At 46.2% G+C, this 20,464-nt stretch overlaps 1 protein-coding gene across 3 annotated transcripts; it reads left to right on the top strand.

Annotated features, from left to right (window-relative positions):
- Nucleotides 1-424: 424 nt before the first annotated feature.
- On the top strand, nucleotides 425-16,044 carry TNFAIP3 (TNF alpha induced protein 3). Of its 3 annotated transcripts, none has more exons than XM_065931280.1 (9): nucleotides 426-723; nucleotides 4,102-4,411; nucleotides 7,695-7,885; nucleotides 8,521-8,668; nucleotides 8,824-8,994; nucleotides 9,829-10,009; nucleotides 11,154-11,965; nucleotides 12,926-13,107; nucleotides 13,839-16,044. In XM_065931280.1, exons 2-9 carry the CDS (start codon nucleotides 4,117-4,119, stop codon nucleotides 14,121-14,123), a joined length of 2,265 nt encoding a protein of 754 aa, XP_065787352.1. In that variant the 5' UTR covers nucleotides 426-723; nucleotides 4,102-4,116; the 3' UTR covers nucleotides 14,124-16,044. The 3 variants fall into 3 exon arrangements, with proteins under 3 accessions (XP_065787353.1, XP_065787352.1, XP_065787351.1); XM_065931279.1 differs by having other exon boundaries at nucleotides 427-723; nucleotides 11,154-12,058; XM_065931281.1 differs by lacking the exon at nucleotides 8,824-8,994 and having other exon boundaries at nucleotides 425-723; nucleotides 11,154-12,058.
- The last annotated feature ends 4,420 nt before the right edge of the window (nucleotides 16,045-20,464 follow it).

The following is a 20,464-nucleotide window of genomic DNA, read 5'->3' as shown; positions in this document are numbered from 1 at the left end:
GCCCAAGCAGAGCAAAGCCAGCAGAGGTCTGTGGTCCCCGGGCGCTAGGGTGGTTTTTAGGGTTTTCTTTCTTTATGATTTCCCTTCTTGTTCTCCACAGTTGATGATTTTCTGCAGAAAAACGGCTGAGAAAAAGAACCTATTTCATTTCCAGTTCCCATCACTGCGATTTCCACATGGATGTGACGTTCGGTCCAGCTTCCGAAATGCCCAGGTGACTCACGCGGGGACACCCCGGGGCGGGGCGCAGGAGTTTCTCGGGCGGGGCGGCGGGGCGGGGTCGGGGCGGGGCGGAGTGCATCTGGCTTCCCGCGGCGGCTGCGCCTCCTGCGCCCCCTAGCGGCGAGATCAGGGTTTCGGGAGTCTGGGGCTCGTCTCACGTGACTGGAAAGTCCCTGGGTGGAAATCCCCGGTGTCCGCGGGCGGTAAAACAGAAAGGGAAAAAAGAGAACTGGCAGTCTGCAGCCTTCGCGGCGGCCAAGTGCGACGAGCTAGGAGGCCGTGGGGGCGGAGCGGCGAGAGCAGCCGCCGGGAGGACCGCAGTGGCAGCAGCAAGGGAGATCCACACCCCCCGGCCGGCCCGCCGGAGAACTCGCCCGAACCAGGCGTCCATGGGGAGCCGCCTCCACCCGGCCCCAACCCGAATTGCGACCCCAGCCTGCGGCGCACGCTTGTCCTGACCTGGACTTGGGATTTCTGAAGAGGATCGCGCGGACCCAAGAGGTAACCCCGCGTCCCTGTGCCGTCTGCCACGGGCTCTCCCGGGGCAAGGGCTGCGGCTGCGAATTTGGCAGCGACCCGCGGGCTGGCCCCGTCGACCTGGCCTTGGTTTTGCCGGGTTCCCAGAGGGAAGTTTGTTGGCCGTTTGTGACCCCTGTAAGGTTCTGAGCTGCTGAGAGTGGAGGCGGCCGCCAGATGTTGGGGTGACAGCCTGTATTCTAGGATCCAGACCACTGTCCCTTGCAGCTCATGCAGAGAACTTGAACGGCAGCTGCTTGGGGGAGAGTCGCCCCCCGGAACTGCTTGGTCCGGGTGGTCATGGGTGCTTTGCTGTTCGGCTTGTCCCTTTTGGAGTCGAGCTCTGCATGCTTACGGCCACGTAGACCTTGCAGAACCGCCTGGCCTCTTTCCAGACTGTGCAGCACCAGTCCAGAGGGGTAGGATGTCGCAGGAGCAGCAGAACCTAGGGGGCGGGGGGCCCGGTCAGCTCTCCTTTCCGGGGAGGGCTTGCAGACACTCGGAGTGCAGCAGTGTCAGAGGAGTATGCGTGGAGCAGGAGGTCGTCCGCCTGCCTTGGGGGCTGACTCCAGTGTAGAGCATCTGCAAGCCTCTACCGCCAAGTCAGACTGGCTTTGTCAGCCGGGGTCGTCCCACATCCTACCACCTGGCCTTTCAGGAAAGCCGTGGTATTAAGTAAGGAAGGAGCTCAACTCTTGTTGAGACCGCTTTGTTTTCAGTTCTCCCTGCCTCTGATCTTTCCTCGGAAAGCTGCTCTGGTCAACTCTCCCAGGGCAGCCTTTTGGGAGAACCAGTGTTTGGGTCTTCTGGACCACAGCCCCAATGTCCCAGTTTATTAAGCAGCCAGTTACTGCTTCATTCTTGTGTCCTGAGGTGCTTCTTTATTTTTTTTTTTTTTCAATTCTTTGTATAATTTTTGAGTTTTTGAAGTAGTACTTTCTGAAAATTTAATATCTGTTGGTAGGTCAATGAGGTGTCAGAAACATGAAAGAAATGCTATGGGTGATATTGTTTGTCTTTGCATATAAGGACATTACATTCATAGCTCAGAAATTCTTTATCACAAGTCAGATGATTCCTTAATCTTAAGTGTGGAGAAGTCTAAGTCCTGACCACTTAGGCAGTGGGTCTTGATTTCTTTCAAGGAGGCAATGCTGCAGGCCATTCAAGGCTACACCAATGAATGAGGCAACACTGGACTGTCGGATATTGACATTTGCATGTCTTGCCTGTGGTTCTAGCGCTCACTATTTGAAAGATCTTAGGTGCAGAAGAAAATAATAGAAGAGTCAGAAAAGTAAAAAGAGGCTACACCTAGTTTGTTTCGGATCTTCTTGCCTGTCTGTTTCCATGTAAGAGCAGCAGGCGCTGCAGCCACAGGTGTGGTGTTGTGAGATTAACAAGGGGATGGGTTTGGAAGACCGGGCTTCTAGGCAAAGACCTGGCCTTGGATGGTGTGGGACCTCCCTGAGTGGGAACAGTACTGCAGGTGCTGAACCTGGAGACTGTGATAGTCATGTGACTTCACGCTGGGGAATAAGGTTATCTTTGATCTTTTGCCTCAGCATCAAGCTGATGGTCAGGCAGTAGAAGTATGTGGTCAGGCCGTGCTTGCGGAGTGATGGATGGACAAATGAATGACGTCATGAAAGAGACTTTTGCCATGCCACCAAGGAGGCGTGTGTGTGATGTTTTTGTCCCTTAGTTGTATCTGTGGTCTTGCCATGATTTTGCCCAATTCCACCTGCAAGGAATGTCTGACGTCAAAAAGGAGAGATTACAATTTGACCCAGAGAATGACTTCTTCCAGGCATCATCTAGCTGTCAGATTAGGAATCCTGATCTAAATCTACCACCAGAAGACTCCTCAGGAGGAACCTTGGAGTCATCTAGTCCACCTGTCTCCCTGGAGTGGGCCATGAGAATTTAGACCATTTTATCAATGTCTTTAAGAAAGCTGAGACCTACCCAGGACAGGCTTCCTTGTAGCATAGATTTCTTCTCCCTCTTAACTTGGTTTAACTTCTTTCTCATCTAGAGTCTTGCCCTGGCAAACAGTATGCTACATGACTGGGATTAACAATCACAGTGAAACTTCCTAGAGGCCCTGTTTGTGCTCTGAAACTGTCTTTGTCTTCATCTCGGAAATTTGGATGGATGGCAGGGCACTCTGCTCAGGGTCAGTGAATGTCAACTGGCTCTCCACAAAGAGATGAGCCGTAAAGTCCCACGTTAAATCGATTCACATCTTCCCATGCTATTGTCACGGATTGGAGATGCTGGAGTTCTCCTCCTCCTCTTTCATTTGTCCTGAGTGGCCCCTGTGGCTGCAACTTCTTTCCTTGTCTGCTTCCAAACTTTTCTTTCTTTCCACTAGTTGAGTGTGCTTGAAGATTTCAGGATGAAGACAGGGTGAGAGATCCATCTGAGTATTGGTAGCTGGAAGACAATGATAAAATTGTGTTGGCGGTTGAGTTTAAGTAGTACAGTTAATTCCATCATTACATAGAATATAATTCCGTGCTTTCAATATCTGCCCATGGAAGTGTAGGATTTATTATTCTAGTATTGTTATTACTCTAATTCTTCTTCTGATGTTGTCAAGTTCAGTGGAGAGGTTCTGAAAGACTGCTAACTGTTTGCTCTTAAAATTGGAAAGCATCTTGCTGGGAGTAGACTTTTTTGTTGTTTAACTCTTTATGTATATATATATATATATATATATATATAGCATTTTATAAGTAAATGCTTTATAAATGTTCCTTTTGGGGACTACAGAGAAAAGTCCAATCGACTGCCTACATGGCAGCATAAGATTGCAGGATTTTTCACAAAATATTTGTCGTCTTTCCAGTATAGGGAGGGAGTGCTTGAAAGAGGTAAATCATGACATGGACGAGAAAAAAGGGTTGCTTGGCTCCTCTTAGAGGAGGAGCTGACTTGTCAGGGCTACATAGTGCTTGTAACCAGCATTCAGGGCACCTCAAATCCAGTGTTTGCCCCCAGAACAGCCTTAGGATGAGAGGGGAGCCTCAGTCAGTTAGACGGCTCTGTACCTGGTGCTGACAGACAAGCTCGGCTCCCTGACAAACGTTACTGAAAATACGGGTTATTCCCCTCCTCCTCATTGCCCACTCCTTCTCTTGTTTAGACTAATCTTTAAAAATGATGTAACTTAGAACTGTCCAGTGTGAGTTCATCTTTGGGGCCAGCTAGTATCCTGGGAGTAGAGGTGACTAAGATCTTTTGCCTGCCACTCAGGGTAATGACAAGATCAGACGGTGGGGTTTCCTGCAGGCAGGTATATAGGAGTCATATCAAAGTCAGACTAACGGCGTGGGGTTTTCTTTCCCTCCTCTTCAGGTATTGGAGAGCACCATGGCTGAGCAACTCCTTCCTCTGGCCTTGTATTTGAGCAATATGCGGAAAGCTGTGAAGATACGAGAGAGGACACCAGCAGATATTTTTAAACCTACCAATGGAATCATTCACCATTTTAAATCCATGCACCGATACACTCTGGAAATGTTCAGAACTTGCCAGTTTTGTCCACAGTTTCGGGAGATCATCCACAATGCTCTCATTGACAGAAACATCCAGGCTTCCCTGGAAAGCCAGAAGAAGCTCAACTGGTGTCGAGAAGTCAGGAGGCTTGTGGCACTGAAGACAAATGGTAAGACATGCTTCTGTCTGGGGGTTGGGGTGGCTCCTACCATGCTGGGTCCCTATTTATTAAAAGGCACCAGCCCCAAATCAAGTCTCTTAAGGCTATAGGTACCTTAGTATAGAGACACTCCAAGGGGCATGTGATGGAAGCAAGCTTGCTTTGGGAGTATTTAAATTGAGGGTGGTTTCTAGTGCATGTTAGAGAGCAGAGCACCCTGAAGCTTGGAGAATGCATTTCTGTGCGTTAGGTGTATGTATGTGTAGGGTGTGTACGTATGACTTCTGTATCTAATTCCTGTGACTGTTCAATCATGAAATACCCTTCCCTCACGAGTAATGGAAATATCAAAAGGCTTTAAAAAGTTCAGAAGAAAAGCATGGTGTGAAAATCAATAGTGTTTTCCACTGTCATTAGAAAATGCCCGTGATGACGGCCTTACACTTCTTGAATCGATGGCATTTTATGGGTTAACCAACGGCTGTTGTCAGCTGCTCCCTTACCTAGGTTCTGTTGCTTGCAGTCCCAAGATACTAACTAGACAGATAAACCTGAGTTCTTAGCTCAGGTTTTAGTCCTCTGTTTCATTCTTTTTAGGGATTCCTAGTACTGTACTGCATTTCTTGCTGTCTGTGACTGTCTGCCCAATGGCTGTTTACGACTCATTGCTGTTTCCTGTTCTAAACTTCACTGTTTTTTTTTAATTATTTCCTTTGAGCAAGAGTATGCACATCACAGAAACATTCAAGCCTAGTGTTAAATGTAGTAGCAAAATTCTATTTTATAAATGTAGTTAATTATTACAAGAAGCTGTAGACTGCTTATTGTCTAGATAAAAGCAGGAAATTCCTGTCCTTAGATCAGTGACAATCCTAAACCATCCCAATTATTTTGCTTGATATACATCTAAGGGCAAAATAATACATCTTCACTGACAGTGAGACCAGATGATAAGTATGTTAACTTAATTAAATCAAGTGGTACATTCACTCTGGCCATTTTTGACTTGGGTAACTTGGCACAATTGAGGGACATGACTTTTTGCTTGGGTTTTGGGGGTTAAGTGCATCACCTCAACATCATGCTTTTATTTTTAAAGCATAGATTCTTAGAAACAGAAAACTGAGGCTACCTAGTGTTTACACTGGTTTTGGCATTAAATCAAGAGATGCTTAGAAGTAGGTAATTATGTTAAGTCATCATCAAGGGGTTTATATTCCTGACAGTTTGTGGTTTTAACTCTCCCATTTTGTTACAAAAAGAGGTGGAGTCAACTTTGGGAGAGTTGAAAAGAAGAGATTCTGCCAAATTAGAAATGTGGTAGTAAGAAAAAAAACATTTTATCGTGAACTGAACTGAGATTTTAGATTCAACTTGCTCTAGTTCCTTAAGGAAAAAAATGGAATATAAAAAGTAAATACTTGTCTTGCAAAGATACACATTTAAGTCAAAGATTCACGCTACAAATAAAACTACAAAGCAAGTGCATTTTGATATCATTTTCTGAGAGATGGGGGCTTTTAGGCTCAGAGTCTTTTTATTTCTCCACTTACAAGAAAATTCCTTAAAATTTTGGAAAAGGAAGGGAAGATATTTAGGGGAAGAGGAAAACAAACGACTTTTCCTTTCTGATTTTTATTAGCACCATTTTTTTTTTTTTTAAGTCTTCCCCCTATAGGAAGGCTCTTCAAAGTCAATGGTCTATTTGGGGAGGGGGTGATTCACAAGTTTGCATTTGAGGATATGAGACTGCGGTGAATGAGGAAGGGAGTAGGTGGCATAAAATTGAAACTTCATTTGAAAAATTCCAGCGTCTATTGGCTGCAGCGATTTCACTTGTATAATGAGTAGCCCTATTCCAGCTCACCCTGACCACACCCACTTGGAAAGTCCAGGGTGCACTTCGCAGTTTAAATGTCTACACACCAGAACAAAAAGTACAATAGCTGTTGCTCAATTGCTAGTCAAATAACTTAGCACTGGGGAATTCCAGATGTTACTTAGGGAATTTTATGCTGGTGCATCTCAATAAAGAACTGAAAGTAAGCACAAGAAGAAGAAAAAAAGCCTTATCTTTGCTCTAGATTTTGCAAAGGGGAAATTTCAACAGCTTGCAATTGTTGCCACACTCTGCCAAGACACAAGGCTTGAGCGATCATTTTGGTTCATTTGTTTGAATGTTTATTTAGCTAGTTTTTCTGACTGTGTAAACTGAAAGGATGTTGGCTGTGGATATGTTTGAGGGTGGTGGTGGTGTTGTTGTTTACAGTTGACTGTAATTAGGATATGATAAAATTTCAAATAGCTTCATTACCCCATATAGCAATGTAAGGAAATAATTGAACTTTTCTTTATAAAAAAATTTTGCACTTCCCAGAAGAGCCTAAGGAGTTAACTTTTTAAATATTAAACATTCCTCCAAAATGTTTATTCTTTGGAGGCCAAAAAAAAAAATGCCATTTCATGAGTTGTGGATTTTTAACCTATAAAAGTAACAAAGTGACAGACTAAAATTAGACCTATCTTTTTCTCAAAAGGCTCAGAGTTCTTAAAGTGCCAGCCGTAAACACTGAATTATTTTGAAATGTAGACATCTAGGCACTCTTTAACTCTGAAAAGGGACTCTAACTGCTAACAAGCAGGTTCACACAAGGCATTTATGGGAGGTGGGGGTGAGCAGGCTAATAGGTAATTCTGTCTCAGTCCCATTTTATAAATCAGGAGAGGAAACTCCCAGGCCCCGAATGCTGTGGTGGGGTGGTCAAGTCATTTACCCCTGAGTCATGGCCAGACGGTCCCTGTCTAGTAAGCGGAGCCAGACCAGCTTCCTGGTTTGAGCATGTTGCTCTGGGTGTTCTCTCTCAGGGTCAGAGAGCAATAGGACCAGCACCTGAGCCAGAAAATCAAGGCTTGTTAGAAAGGAAGGGACTTCAGAGATCATAACCCAATGCCCTCATCTCACAAAGAGGAAAAATACTCAGAAGTTAAAAAATTCCCCACCGAGGGCAGAGCCAGACAGGAGTCAAGGTCTCCAGACTCTCACTCCTTGGGCTGTTAGTAGCATGCATTAAACAGAAGAGTTACAAGAATGATTTTTTATTTTTCCCTTAAAGCTGTCATCACCGAGTGAAATGTTACCAGCTAGTCCTTTGACTAAGAAACTAAACCATTGGCATTTCTCACAAGCACCACTGGGTCCCCACCAATGGTAGCAGAGAGGCTGGTTTATTCTGGAAACCTCTGCTAGGCCTTAACTGCGGATTGCTAGAATTTGCTTCCCTTCTGTCCCCAGGTGATGGAAACTGCCTCATGCACGCGGCTTCCCAGTACATGTGGGGTGTTCAGGACACAGACTTGGTCCTGAGGAAGGCGCTCTTCAGCACCCTCAAGGAGACAGACACGCGCAACTTTAAATTCCGCTGGCAGCTGGAGTCTCTTAAGTCTCAGGAATTCGTGGAAACTGGGCTTTGCTACGACACCCGGGTATGTTGGGCTTCCTCCTCAAGCATCTATTGACAGCGCTCCATGGTGGGAAAAGTGCACCTCTGACCAGTCCCTGCTGTCAGGGAGCATATGGTTTGCTGGGTCACGTGAACTTGGCTAAGCAGAGTCAATGGAAAACACCAGAAACCTCCCGTGGGATGAGCCCAAGGCCCTTGTCACTGCTGGGAGGCTCCCAGGGAGCATCTTCCCAGCTGGAGAGTCATTTTAGAATGATCTTTCTGATTACGGGATTCCCTGTGGCATTTTGGCTGTTTGGGGGGGTTGATGGCCCTTCGCTTGCTTTACTGAGCCCGCCAGTCAGATTCAGGGGGCACCTCCCCATCTTCGGTCACTAGGCTGAGACTTTGTGCACAGGGAGCTTGGCGTGGTGCTTCAGCAGGGATTTTTCTGAAAGCAGGTGCTGTCCCCGTGCTCTTCAGCTTCTGAGTTTGCCTTGTAGTGGGAAAAATTAAAGGAAGAAAACCAGAATGGGGGGAAAGCGGGTGATCATTTGAGTGATGATCTCAGGAAAGGGTAAAAGTAAGCTCGGTGATACCAGTGAATAATTATAGAGTGGCGCCAAAGTTGTTTTTTAGTGCAGAGTACGTTCAATAGTTTCTTTCCTCTCCTCTTAGAATTGGACCGATGAGTGGGACAGCCTCGTCAAGATGGCATCTGCAGACACACCCGCGGCCCGAGGTGGACTGCAGTATCATTCACTGGAAGAAATACACATATTTGTCCTTTGCAACATCCTCAGAAGGCCAATCATTGTCATTTCAGGTGAGATGCCCACTGATGGCTTATCTGTATTTAGGTGCCTTTCAGCTTTAATCCCTTACCTCTTACGGTGACCCAAGTTCCAGGCGACTGTAGTTAAATGGACTCCCATGAAAGTCTCAGAGGGCCTTATCTTTTCTTTCTCTTTCCTTAAACAGACAAAATGCTGAGAAGTTTGGAGTCAGGTTCCAATTTTGCTCCTCTGAAGGTGGGTGGGATTTACCTGCCTCTGCACTGGCCTGCCCAGGAATGCTACAGATACCCCATTGTGCTCGGCTATGACAGCCAACACTTTGTACCCCTGGTGACCATGAAGGACAGTGGACCTGGTGAGAAAACCAAACATCTATTCACATCTGTAACTGCTGGTGAATCCTGGTACACCCTGTTCTTACTGAACCTCAGGGTTTGCTCTTTGGCTCCTTTTTGAAAGCCTCATTTAAGAATATTAGTTTTATTCAAATAGAGTATTCTGTCATTTGTTTGATTAGCAACAATAATGCACTAGCACTAATCATAATGCCCCCCCATCCCCACTTGTTTTGTGTGTCATTTGGGACCTACTTTGAGCATGTTAGTAGCAAATAGGAGATAATGTCTATTACTACCACCATTTCTTAATTAGCCCATAATACAGTGCCTGACCTGGGGCAGGTAAATGTCTGGCAGGCTAGCTATTACTGTACTATCTTAATGTGGAACTAATAGGGTACTTTATAAATGCTTTAGGTACAATATTTATTTCATTTCATCTTCGCAGCATCCATGTGGATGCTATAAGCATGGATAGCCTTACTGTACAGATGAGGCACCTGAAGCTCAGAGAAGTTAAGTAACTTCCCTAGTGTCCCAGAGCTGAATAGTGGCAGAGTCAGAATCTGAACTCAGGTCAGTCTGAATCTGAAGTGCAGTAATTTAAACAATAAGACCCGCTGCTTGGAGGCTGCTTAATATTCTGTGAACTTCCTGGAAACAGTGTATTTTATATTAGAGCTTAGCACAGTTTGTTTCCCCATTTGATTTTGTGGCTAGATAATACTTTTCCACTCGGTAATTGTATCCTTTCTGTTTTTTCAAAATGCAGTTGTTATATATATGTGACCTCACACAAAATCTTGTTTAGTAGAACCACTTTGCTTACGTGTTATTTCTTTTTCCCTCAGAAATCCGAGCTGTTCCACTTGTTAACAGAGAGCGAGGGCGATTTGAAGACTTAAAAGTTCACTTTTTGACAGATCCTGAAAACGAGATGAAGGAAAAGCTCCTGAAAGAGTACTTGATGGTGGTAGAAATCCCTGTTCAAGGCTGGGACCATGGCACCACCCATTTAATTAATGCTGCAAAGTAAGCAGTTTGTTCTTAGCTCTGTCCTGTGTCATCTTTAAGCTGCTTCTGCCTCAGAGACCAATAGTAAAGTTATTTGAAGCCAGTTTCCTCCAACGTGAAACAAATTTAGGGACTTGTGTGTGTCAGAGACAATCAGCTCAAGCGGCACTGACTTTGGTTTTCAAATGACAACAAGGAATTTTTCCAGAGGATTGTCCTGTGTATCTGAATGCTTGGAAGCCAGCATTGTGGCTTCAAAAAGTGCGTTCACATCAAGGATATTTTTTTTTTCTTTTAATTGCCCTAGTGCTAGACTAACAAGTGAAAATTCTTAGAAACAAAAGCCTCATTCTCCTGGCTTCTGGGTAAGGCAGACACATCACATGTAGGCTGGGCTGTAGAATGTTTCTGTAGCAGCCACATGAGTTGGCCACGTGGATGAGGGAGGAGAGACCCAGAGCGCGGGTTTATAGGTATCGAGATTGTAAACACTGGCTTGATGATAAAGAGATGCCTGTTTCCTAGAACTTGAAGTGCACAAGACCGAGAAGGCCTAAGCTAAACAATTTCTCAGCGTGGAGATGAACAAATTTCAGTGAGTCAGAAGTCAGTACGGAGTGCCTGTGGGCATGTCTACCTCTTAGTTACTGCTCATGGCAGTTAACGCTGACAGACACCAGATGCACATTTAAATTTAATAACAGCAAAATACAGAATGCAACATTCCAGTATAGTTTGTGCTGGAAAGTAGACTTGTCCCAAATGAATACCCTGAAGAATGTTTCACTAGAAATTTCATCTCTGAGAACTTAGATAGTAAAAGTAACTATTTCAAAGAGGAATAGAGTAAATATAGAAGCAGTCCCCAAGTAACCCTCTCTTTAGCATTATCTGTAATTTGGGGTGGACCAAAATTAATTAAATGAGACTGATTCTCAGAATAGTGATGTCTTCTCAGCATTACTGGACTGTGTTACATTAGAGGCGCAAACTATCACAGACTGCATTTCAGTGGCTGGGTAGAAAGTTATTGCCCCAATCCATATTTTCAGTTTGTTCTATAAGCTAATGATGTAAAATTGTGTGTGGGTCTGTGTCTGTGTGTGGGTCTGTGTCTGTGTGCGTGTTTGTGAAGTCTCATATTTTTCCTTTTGTTCTTTAGGTTGGATGAAGCTAACTTACCCAAAGAAATAAACCTGGTAGATGATTACTTTGAACTTGTCCAGCACGAATACAAGAAGTGGCAGGAAAACAGTGAGCAGGGACGGAGAAACACGCACCCCCAGAATCCTCTGGACCCTTCCATCCCCCAGCTTTCTCTCATGGACATCAAATGTGAGACACCCAACTGCCCATTCTTCATGTCCGTGAACACCCAGCCTTTGTGCCACGAGTGCTCAGAAAGGCGGCAGAAGAACCAAACGAAAGTCCCAAAGCCCACCTCCAAGCCGGGTCCCGAGCTGCTCCCTGGCCTGGTGCTTGGGACCTCCCGAGGGGAGGTCTGGAGTCCCGCGGAGCCCGCCGGAGGCCCCCACTCAGCCCCTCCGACGGCACCCAGCCTCTTCCTCTTCAGCGAGACCACGGCCATGAAGTGCAGGAGCCCCGGCTGCCCCTTTACCCTCAACGTGCAGCACAACGGCTTCTGCGAGCGATGCCACAACGCCCGGCAGCAGCCAGCAGGCCGCCCCGCGGACCCCGCGCGGCTTCCCGACCCGGGCAAGTGCCGAGCCTGCCTCCAGGATGTCACCAGGACGTTTAATGGCATCTGCAGTACTTGCCTTAAAAGGACTACAGCCGAGGCCGCCCCGAACCTCAGCTCCAGCGGCTCCCTGTCCTTCCACCAGCGCTCCAAGTCCGACCCCTCGCAGCTGGCCCAGAGCCTGTCCCCACATGCCTGCCGCAGAGCCGGGCCCGAGGCACCCGCCGGTCACCACTCCCCGGCCACGCGGACTCCAGGGGAAAGGATGGGGACCAGTAAGTGCAGGAAAGCGGGCTGCATGTACTTTGGGACCCCAGAGAACAAAGGCTTTTGCACACTGTGTTTCATCGAGTACAGAGAAAATAAACGTGAGTGTGACGATGGGTTTCCTCTCCTCTGTTTAAAAACACCCGAGTAAAAGGCTGTATGCCCCTTAACTTCAAGAAGGGAGCCCCCTCTGGGCCGTGGGGGAGAGTGTGGCTTGCCTGGGGGCAGAATCCCAGTAGTTCTTCCAGCATGCTTGGAAGTAAAAGCGCAGAATAGCGTGTCCCAGGATCCACAGAGCTCTGTGCAGAGTTCAGAGAATGTGTTTTAGAAGGTCATGCAATGCAGTGTTTGTAAGGTAGAGTTCAAACAACACTTCTTTTGAAACTCAAGCAAACTAGAGAAAATTCAGAATCTGAAGAGCAGTAACTGAAAAGAGGGCTTCCCTGCTGGCTCCAGTGGTAAAGAATCTGCCTGCAATGCAGGAGACCTGGGTTCAATCCCTGAGTCAGGGAGATCCCCTGGAAAAGGGGATGGCAACCCACTCCAGTATTCTTGCCTAGAGAATCCCATGGACAGAGGAGCCTGGTGGGCTACAGTCCATGAGATCACAAAGCATCAGACATGGCCGAGTGACTAACATACACAGACAACTGGAAAGAGGGTGGTCTCTACTGACTACTTAAGAATGCCTTTGTGGTTTTAGAAATATCAAATCTGAAAGAAGGATGGGCACTTAATGTCTCTGCTTGTTCTGTGGCTGTGACCTACCCATACAGCGTGTTCCAAAAAGAGAGTCTTGTAGAGTCAAAGATGTTTTATTTTAATTACAGTATTGTTTCTGTTGTTTGTTTTGCTGAGTGTCTGAATGGTTGCTCTCCTAGAGTGTAACCAGCCTAATCTGTGTCAGAAAACTGTCCCTCTGCTGGCTGGCCCGTACGTGTTCCTGATGAGCCTCCACTCTCTTGCAGATTTAGTCGCTGCCTCTGGGAAAGCCAGTCCCACAGCCTCCAGGTTCCAGAACGCAGTCCCCTGCCTGGGCAGGGAATGTGGCGCCCTTGGTAGCACCGTGTTTGAAGGATACTGTCAGAAGTGTTTCATTGAAGCTCAGAATCAGAGATTCCATGAAGCAAAAAGGACTGAAGAGCAGCTGGTGAGACTTCTCGAGGGACTTCCCCCTGTCCTTCAGGCCCAGCCTCCTGCCCGGGGTGATAAACAGGCTTTTCTCCCTGCCGAGTTCCAGGGAAAAACCAGGGGAAAAGTCAGCCTGGCCCTCAGGCTTGGACGTGAAGCAGTTCCTATTGATTTTCATGGCCTAAGTTTACTTTTGAATTCATTTGAAGAAGCAAATGAAGCTAGCCATGGAATAAAACCCATGAAAGCCTCTGAGAAGCCAGATGGTGATCAGAGACTTCTTGGATTTGTAGCAGAAGTACAGACCTCTTAGTGGCCAGCAGGCTTCCTTAACTAAAAACTAATCCTCTGTCATGAGATCCAAGGAGGAAGGTGCCTCCACTTACTGGCCGAAAGAAAGCAAGCATTTATTGATAGATGCCTTGCCTATTGGTTGGTAGATGGTAGGGAATCTATCTTGAGTGAGGATAGCTTAGTATTCACACAGTTACTATTCACGCAAACAGAAGCTGGCCTCTGTGTTAGGGTTGGTGGTTCCCCTGGGCCTCTCTGGGGCCAAGGTCTGATTTCATGGGATGGGGAAAAGCAGTCCTTGGAGACCCCAGTCCCCAGGCTGCCACCTGTCCCCTTGGACAGGCAGATGCCCATCGCCTCACCGGGCCCTTTGTAGGACCCACACTGTCGGTTGAATAGGGTGCTGTGTTCTCCCTGCAACGCATGATGACAGTTCTCTCTGCTCTCTCCACCCAGAGGTCAAGCCAGCGCAGAGACTTGCCCCGAGCCTCACAGAGCGCCTCCAGGCCCAAGTGCGCACAGGCCACCTGCCGGAATGTGCTGGCCTGCTGCAGCCAGGAGCTCTGCATGGAGTGCCAGCACCTCGGCCAGCGAGCGGGCACCAGCGCCCGCCGACCAGAGCACAGCCCCGAGGAGCCCCCCACGCCGCGCTGCCGGGCCCCCGCCTGCGACCACTTCGGCAACGCCAAGTGCAACGGCTACTGCAACGAGTGCTTTCAGTTCAAGCAGATGTACGGCTAACCCGACCCAGGGGGCCAGCCCCAGGCCGCGAGGGGCCTAGAGCCTTAGCCCTCGGGGTGCCATCCTCTCTTGGCGCTCTCAAGGGCCCTACCCTGCAGGGTGGACCTGGGCTGTCTGTGAGCGGGGGACGAAAGACGCGCTCCGGTCTCCGGCCAGGAATCTGAGCAAAGCGTGTGACGGGCCGCAGGTTGCGCGGGGTCAGCCCGGAGCCGCTGCTCCTCCAACCCTTCCGAGCAGAAGGCTGGGAACCTCCGAGCCAGGACTGCCCCACCGTCTTTAGAGAAAAGGGAAAAGACGCGGGGTCCGGCTGGACTGGGGAACCCAGAGCCAGTCCCCTGCCGTCCCTCAGCGTCTCTCGGAGACGGGGAGCTGAGGCTCCGGGGCCTGCAGGCCCTCTGCGGGAAACTCAGGAAGCTCGGGGAGCGCGGACAGACTCAGCGTCAGCTGTCAGCCGGCCGCGGCTTCTCCCCGCCGGCCTCACTCTCTCCCACGGACACGGCAGAAGCAGAACCATCCAGACTGTGATGCTGAGGCTTGATACGTTCATAAAAAAAAGTAAACCAGCTGCTCTTCACAATACGCACCTTTCAAGACTCAGAACATGTTAGCGGGCAGATGGGCGACTCTTGGTTACCGCTGTCTTTACTTCTAAAGTTGACTCGAACTGAGGTGTGCATACAGTTGTATACATATATCACGGCCCCTTATATTCTGTATGAGGGGATTTTTTTTTTTTTTTTGGTCATGTTGAGATGCTGCCCTAGAGGTTTTAAGTAAGAGGACTGACTAATAATAATAACCTATTTTCTGGTTGTTGTTGGGGCAGGCACCTCTCATAGACACAGCTTGCATGAACTCCACCAGCTGCTCTGTGAAATGGAAATTCCTGTGTAAATCACTTTATTTATTTTATTACAAACTTTAAGGTTATTTAAGTGAAGATGTCTCTTCTGGTCTTCAGAAAATGCTGTAGTGTCCTCTTAAAATAAGACTGACTATCAGAGGCAGGCAAGTTCCTGATCACGGTGGGGGGAGTCAGCCTTCTCCATGCACTTTGCTTGGCTTCCCTAGGAAAGAAACAGTCTCTTCCACAGTAAATCCATTAAAATCTCATGCTTTCTGGTGAAACTTTTGGCCAGAGCCACCTCCCAGCCCTTCAGTGAGAAGCCATTCTCCACAGTGTATAAACGGTTCTGTGTATCCTACCTCCTCAGACAGACAGTGGGGAAGGAGCAGGGGTGAGGTCGGGGAAGGTCACGGGGAAGGACGTTGCCTTTGACTAAGGGTTTGTTTGCTGTGTTCACGCTGTGCCCTGGGGTGCGGGGCGCAGACCTTGCAGCCAGCTTCGCATTGGAGCAGCACAACCTTGGAACCAGGAGGATGAGGAAACCTCTCTCTGTCCTTGGCCTGCAGCCTCTCTCTGTGTTTTATGTTACTGTCATATTTGTGCTAGAAAAGAAAAAAAAAAAAAAGGGAAACACATTGTCCCCAGAGGTAAAGGCTGCTATTTTTCTTGTTGTTGGTCTGGACTTATGACCTGGAAATCTTGGCAACCTGTACCTAATGCCCCACAGCCTTTGCTGGTCTGATGTGATGTGTTTTCCTCTTGAGAATCCATACACCTTTTCCCTGGGCATATCCCTTTATGTCTTTCTAAAGATTTCAAATAAACGTCAGTGTTTTCATTTAGTTCTTTTAAAGTTTCTATTTTAATATTTTATGTGTATCAATATTTTCATTCTTAATGTGAATAAGTGGAATTATTTATGCTTATTATACAAAACATTTGAAATTTGCACATTGAATTGTCTCTAATAGAAAACCGTTGACTCTCCTCCATTGGCTTTCTTCAAGTTTTCCTAAATTTAAATGTAACTTTTCATGGAAGTCAAGATTAAAAATTAAATTATTTAAGAGCAAATGTGGATGTTTTCTATTTACGAGTGATGAAAGAAAAGGGCCCCCACATTAAGACTATGCTTCCCAAACAGTTGTTTCAATGTTCACCCGGACAGAGGGTACATCTCTCACCCATGGGTAGGAAGAGAACCTGCTCTTAAGGGTAAGGCCTCTGGTTTAACAGGAAAGGCGCTGAGGCCCAGAGGGGAAGTGGGCAGGACCTGCCAATGCCTGTTCCCATGAGATGCCAGGTCCTTGTGCTCCTGTGAAGGTTCCCGCCCTCAGCCTTACTGAAGTGCAGAGAGAGACAGAAAAAGAAAGAAATCAGAGGGGAGGAAGGAGTGTAAGACTTCTGGGTCAGATCTCAGAAGAGGTGACCTATGGCTGTGATGGCCATGAGCACTGGTGACACCAGTGTCCTGGGAAATTATAAATGGCCCAATCTTCCACCCAATACAAGTATGCCCATAGAATATCAACGCTGAAGGACTGTGCAGCTCCTGGGATCTTTTTTTTCTTTTTTAAAGCTCCTCAGGAGATTCTGATCATCAGCCATGTTTTAGAATCATGCCTTTAAAGAAATTTATATATTTTTAAACTTACTGTGGGAAATTTTAACACACAAGAAGCATGTTGTTGAGAGTACAAGGTAGTTGGGAGTATTATGAACCCTCATATGTCCATCCAGTTTCAACAATCAACATCCTGCCAAATTTGTTTCATTTGTCACCTTCTCTCTCTCTCTTTTTTTTGGTTTTTACTATTTCAAAGCAAATTTCAGATACTGTGCTCTCACACTCACCAATACATCAAGTGTCAATCTCTAATCTATAAAAATATGTTCTTTTTCTATAACCACCATTATTACCCCGAGCTAAATTACTTTTAATAACATTCAATCCTAAGTATGTATTCTATAATAATTTCTCAGATTGTCCGTTATGCAGAGTTCTATTGCTCTGGGTTACTAGCATTTCTTAAGACTCTTTTATTCTTAACACTCCCTCTAAAATTTCATGCTATTTGTTAAGGCAATTAGGTCATTCGTTCTGTAGCACAGCTCACATTCTGGATTTGGTGTTTTGCTTTCTTCTGGTGTCGTTTTACTTATTTTTCAAGACTTCTTATTAGATTCTGGTTCAATCAGACAAGAATTGTTCACAGAGATGCTGTGTGTACCCCAGCCTGTCTGAGCTCTATGAATGCTTACCCAGAGGAATCACAAAGCCTCGAATCGACCTCTTTTCTTTTTCTCCATTCTTCCTCCATCTCTCACCTGGCATTAAAAGTTACAGTCCTTCCATCAGCATGATGAGCATAAGCATTTGACCATAAGTCATCAGGATTTCTAAAATAGGAAGTGACTTATAATTAGCAAATTATCTGACTCAGAGAAATGGCACATAGACCCAAATAGGGTAGCTTTGGAGGGCAGTGAGGTAGTCACTTGGGGTACATTCCAGTCTGGAGCAATAGATGGACCTCGATTTTGAGAACCCTTTAAAGCATGTACACAGTTTTCTATTGGGGTGTATACGCTATTTTTCTGAAGTGGAAACAGTGGCTTTCTTTAAAATCTCAAAGAAATTGATGACTTTCCAAAAACGCAAAGGACCTAGTCCTAGAGGGCTGAAAAAATAAGACTTGGAAGGAACAAGCTTTGCTTCAGCTTGCCCGGCTCTTTCCTTCTTAACACTGTGGAATGTCACCCTCATACCACACACAGGTGGAAGCTCAGATCACCCACACCTGAGCTCGTAATACTTTATCCCTGCCCTCTTCCTCCCATGCTCAGGGAAGGGCATTAGCAGCTTCCAAGCTGCCTCTGGATTTTGCCCCCTCCTCCCACATCCAAACTTCTGTGAAATGTGTCTCCAAAACCCCTATCAAATCCATACTTCCTTCCCTTTCCTTCTGCTGCTCCAGCCTGGGCCCCAGCCTCCTGCTGTATTTTTTTTTTTTTTAATGTGCCTAGCCTCCCCTTTCTAGCCCACTCTCTTACTAATTACCTATGCTTTTAAATCACAGACCTGATGATGCTTCTCCTTTAATTAAAACTCCCCAATGGCTTTCCACTGCTCCTAAAGCCGAGTACATGTGACCAGGAGATGCAGAAAGAAAATAAGAAACCTCTGAGTTCACTTTGCTGATATTTGATATATGAGTTACTACTGGTGTTCTCCCATTGTCAGCATCAGGAGACCACTGTCATCCAAGCAGTCCTGAAACAACTGTAGATTGCTCAGCTCAGAGGGGATAACAACGGTGCCTTCATTCACTGGCTTCCTGCATCTTGATACAAATAAAACTGGACCTATCCCTTGTTACATGATGTTACCAAAACTGGTGTACCTGTGCCACCTGGACACCTTCTTACTTGCACATTTAAACTCAGAAGCCAAATAAATATTCTAGGCTGGCTAAAAACTATCCAAATGAAGAGTTTCAGGGGGTTTGAACCCACTTATTGGGAATATCAATGTATCTTTACACCTTCCCAACTAATTGACATCAAAGAACACTGGAATTTACCAGCTGGATTTTGACAAAAACCTTTCCATAACTGACAGCTGAAATTGAAATTTAACTCATTACAAATAAGGCAGCACAATGATTTTTTTTTTCTTTCTCTCCATCTTCTATTGTTTTTCTATCTTCTGCAGGTATATGTTATAAACATATTTTTGGATTTCATGGAGTCCCTGACAGAGTCTTAAGGACTCCCAAAGACCACACTTGATAAACCTCCGCTTTAGAACAACAATTTTTTTTAACTTCTCATTTTTTATTGGGGAATAGCCAATTAACAATGCTGTGATAGTTTCAGGGGAACAGCAAAGGGGCTCACCCATACATATACAGGCATCCATTCTCCCATCCAGGCTGCCACTTAACATCGAGCAAAGTTCCATGTGATGGACAGTAGGTCCTCATTGGAACAGCAATTCTTCACCAAGGGTTCCCACCACACCAGCAACACCTGCAGAAATGTTTTGAGGATTCCAGTGTCCACGCCTGCCTCTGCTGGGAGCCAACTGCATACAATTGACCCTCTGTATGCCCAGGGGATTGGTTCCAGGACGTCAGCAGATACCAAAATCCAGGATGCTCAAGTTCCTTATATAAAATAGATTCCTACAGTCAGTGTCCTTATCTGTGGACACGGAACCTGCGGAAGGAGGACCAACCGCACTGCAGGGCAGGACCTGGGCAGAAAGGACTGCCCCAAGCCCTGATTTAGAAGATCCTCTCTGAGCACTGGACTCTGTGATTTTTTTTACTATGTGCCCTACCATATACAATTTTTGAGCAGGAAATCCCACTATATGTTAATTTGGATTTTTTTTATAAATTATATATATTTATTACTATATCAATATAGCCTGTGCTTTGTGAAACATGCAAAAGATTAAGAGATAAAAACTAAATCAAAGAAATCCTACCACTTTCCTGCCACACCCCCTAGGGAATCCTCTGCACACACTTTGGAGACGGCTTCCAGCTGCCAGAGAACATTCTGCAGAGGTCTCTGCCTCCCGGCCTTTCCTTGGGAAATCTCTCCGGATGCCCTTCCCTCCTTCACACCCCTCAGTCTTCTCCCTTCATCAGAAGCTGGCAGAGTGCCTGTCTTCTCTTCCATATGAGCCCACGTATCATGGAAAGAACTTGATACTTTGTTCAAAAAAAATTAGGTTCAAACCCTGGCCCTATTGCCTATTAGTTATATGGACTTATCATTAGTTATATAGTCTTGAGCTGGTTAGTTATATGGACTTACAGTTAGTTGTACAGACTTGAGTTAGTTATATGGACTTGAGCAAATTACCTCATGTTTCGGAGTCTCAGATTTCTCATCTATATGGAACTCATTAAATGTTTTTAAACATATATTAGGGAACTTCTTCCCCTTTTCTATCAATAATCAAATTAATGGTTCTCAACCCTGGAGACATTAGAATCACTCAGATGACTTTTTCCTTTTTCTTTTGGAGTGTAATTGCTTTATGACATCGTATTAGTTTCTGCCATGTAGTGAAGTGAATCGACTATATGTATGCATATATCTCTCCTTCTGGGACCTCCCTCCCACCACCACCCACCCCGACCCCATCCCACCCATCTAGGTCATCACAGAGCCCTGAGCTGACCTCCCTGCATTCTATCCCAAGTCCCTACTGGTTATCTATTTTACATATAGTAGTGTATATATGTCAATGTACATGCATGCTGAGTCACTCAGTCATGTCCGATCCTTTGCGACCCCCATGGACTGTAGCCCACCAGGCTCCTCTTTTCCATGGGATTTCCCAGGCAAGAATACTGGGGTGGGTTGCCATTTTCTACTCTAGGGGATCTTCCCCACCCAGAGATGGAACCCATGCCTCCTGCATTGGCAGACAGATTCTTTACACCTGTGCCACCTAATGCTACTCTCCCAGTTT

Source organism: Muntiacus reevesi, chromosome 3 (genome assembly GCF_963930625.1).
Source record: "Muntiacus reevesi chromosome 3, mMunRee1.1, whole genome shotgun sequence".
NCBI lineage: Eukaryota > Metazoa > Chordata > Mammalia > Artiodactyla > Cervidae > Muntiacus > Muntiacus reevesi.
The sequence above is the reverse complement of the archived record's forward strand: the minus strand, read 5'-3'. Positions and strand labels throughout refer to the sequence as shown.

Excerpts from the sequence above, each read along its gene's own strand:
- TNFAIP3 (XM_065931279.1), top strand. The coding sequence starts at position 4,117 with ATGGCTGAGCAACTCCTTCCTCTGGCCTTGTATTTGAGCAATATGCGG. Across the intron at positions 7,886-8,520 it reads GGCTTTGCTACGACACCCGG|AATTGGACCGATGAGTGGGA; the intron begins GTATGTTGGGCT and ends CTCTCCTCTTAG. Across the intron at positions 8,669-8,823 it reads GCCAATCATTGTCATTTCAG|ACAAAATGCTGAGAAGTTTG; the intron begins GTGAGATGCCCA and ends TTCCTTAAACAG.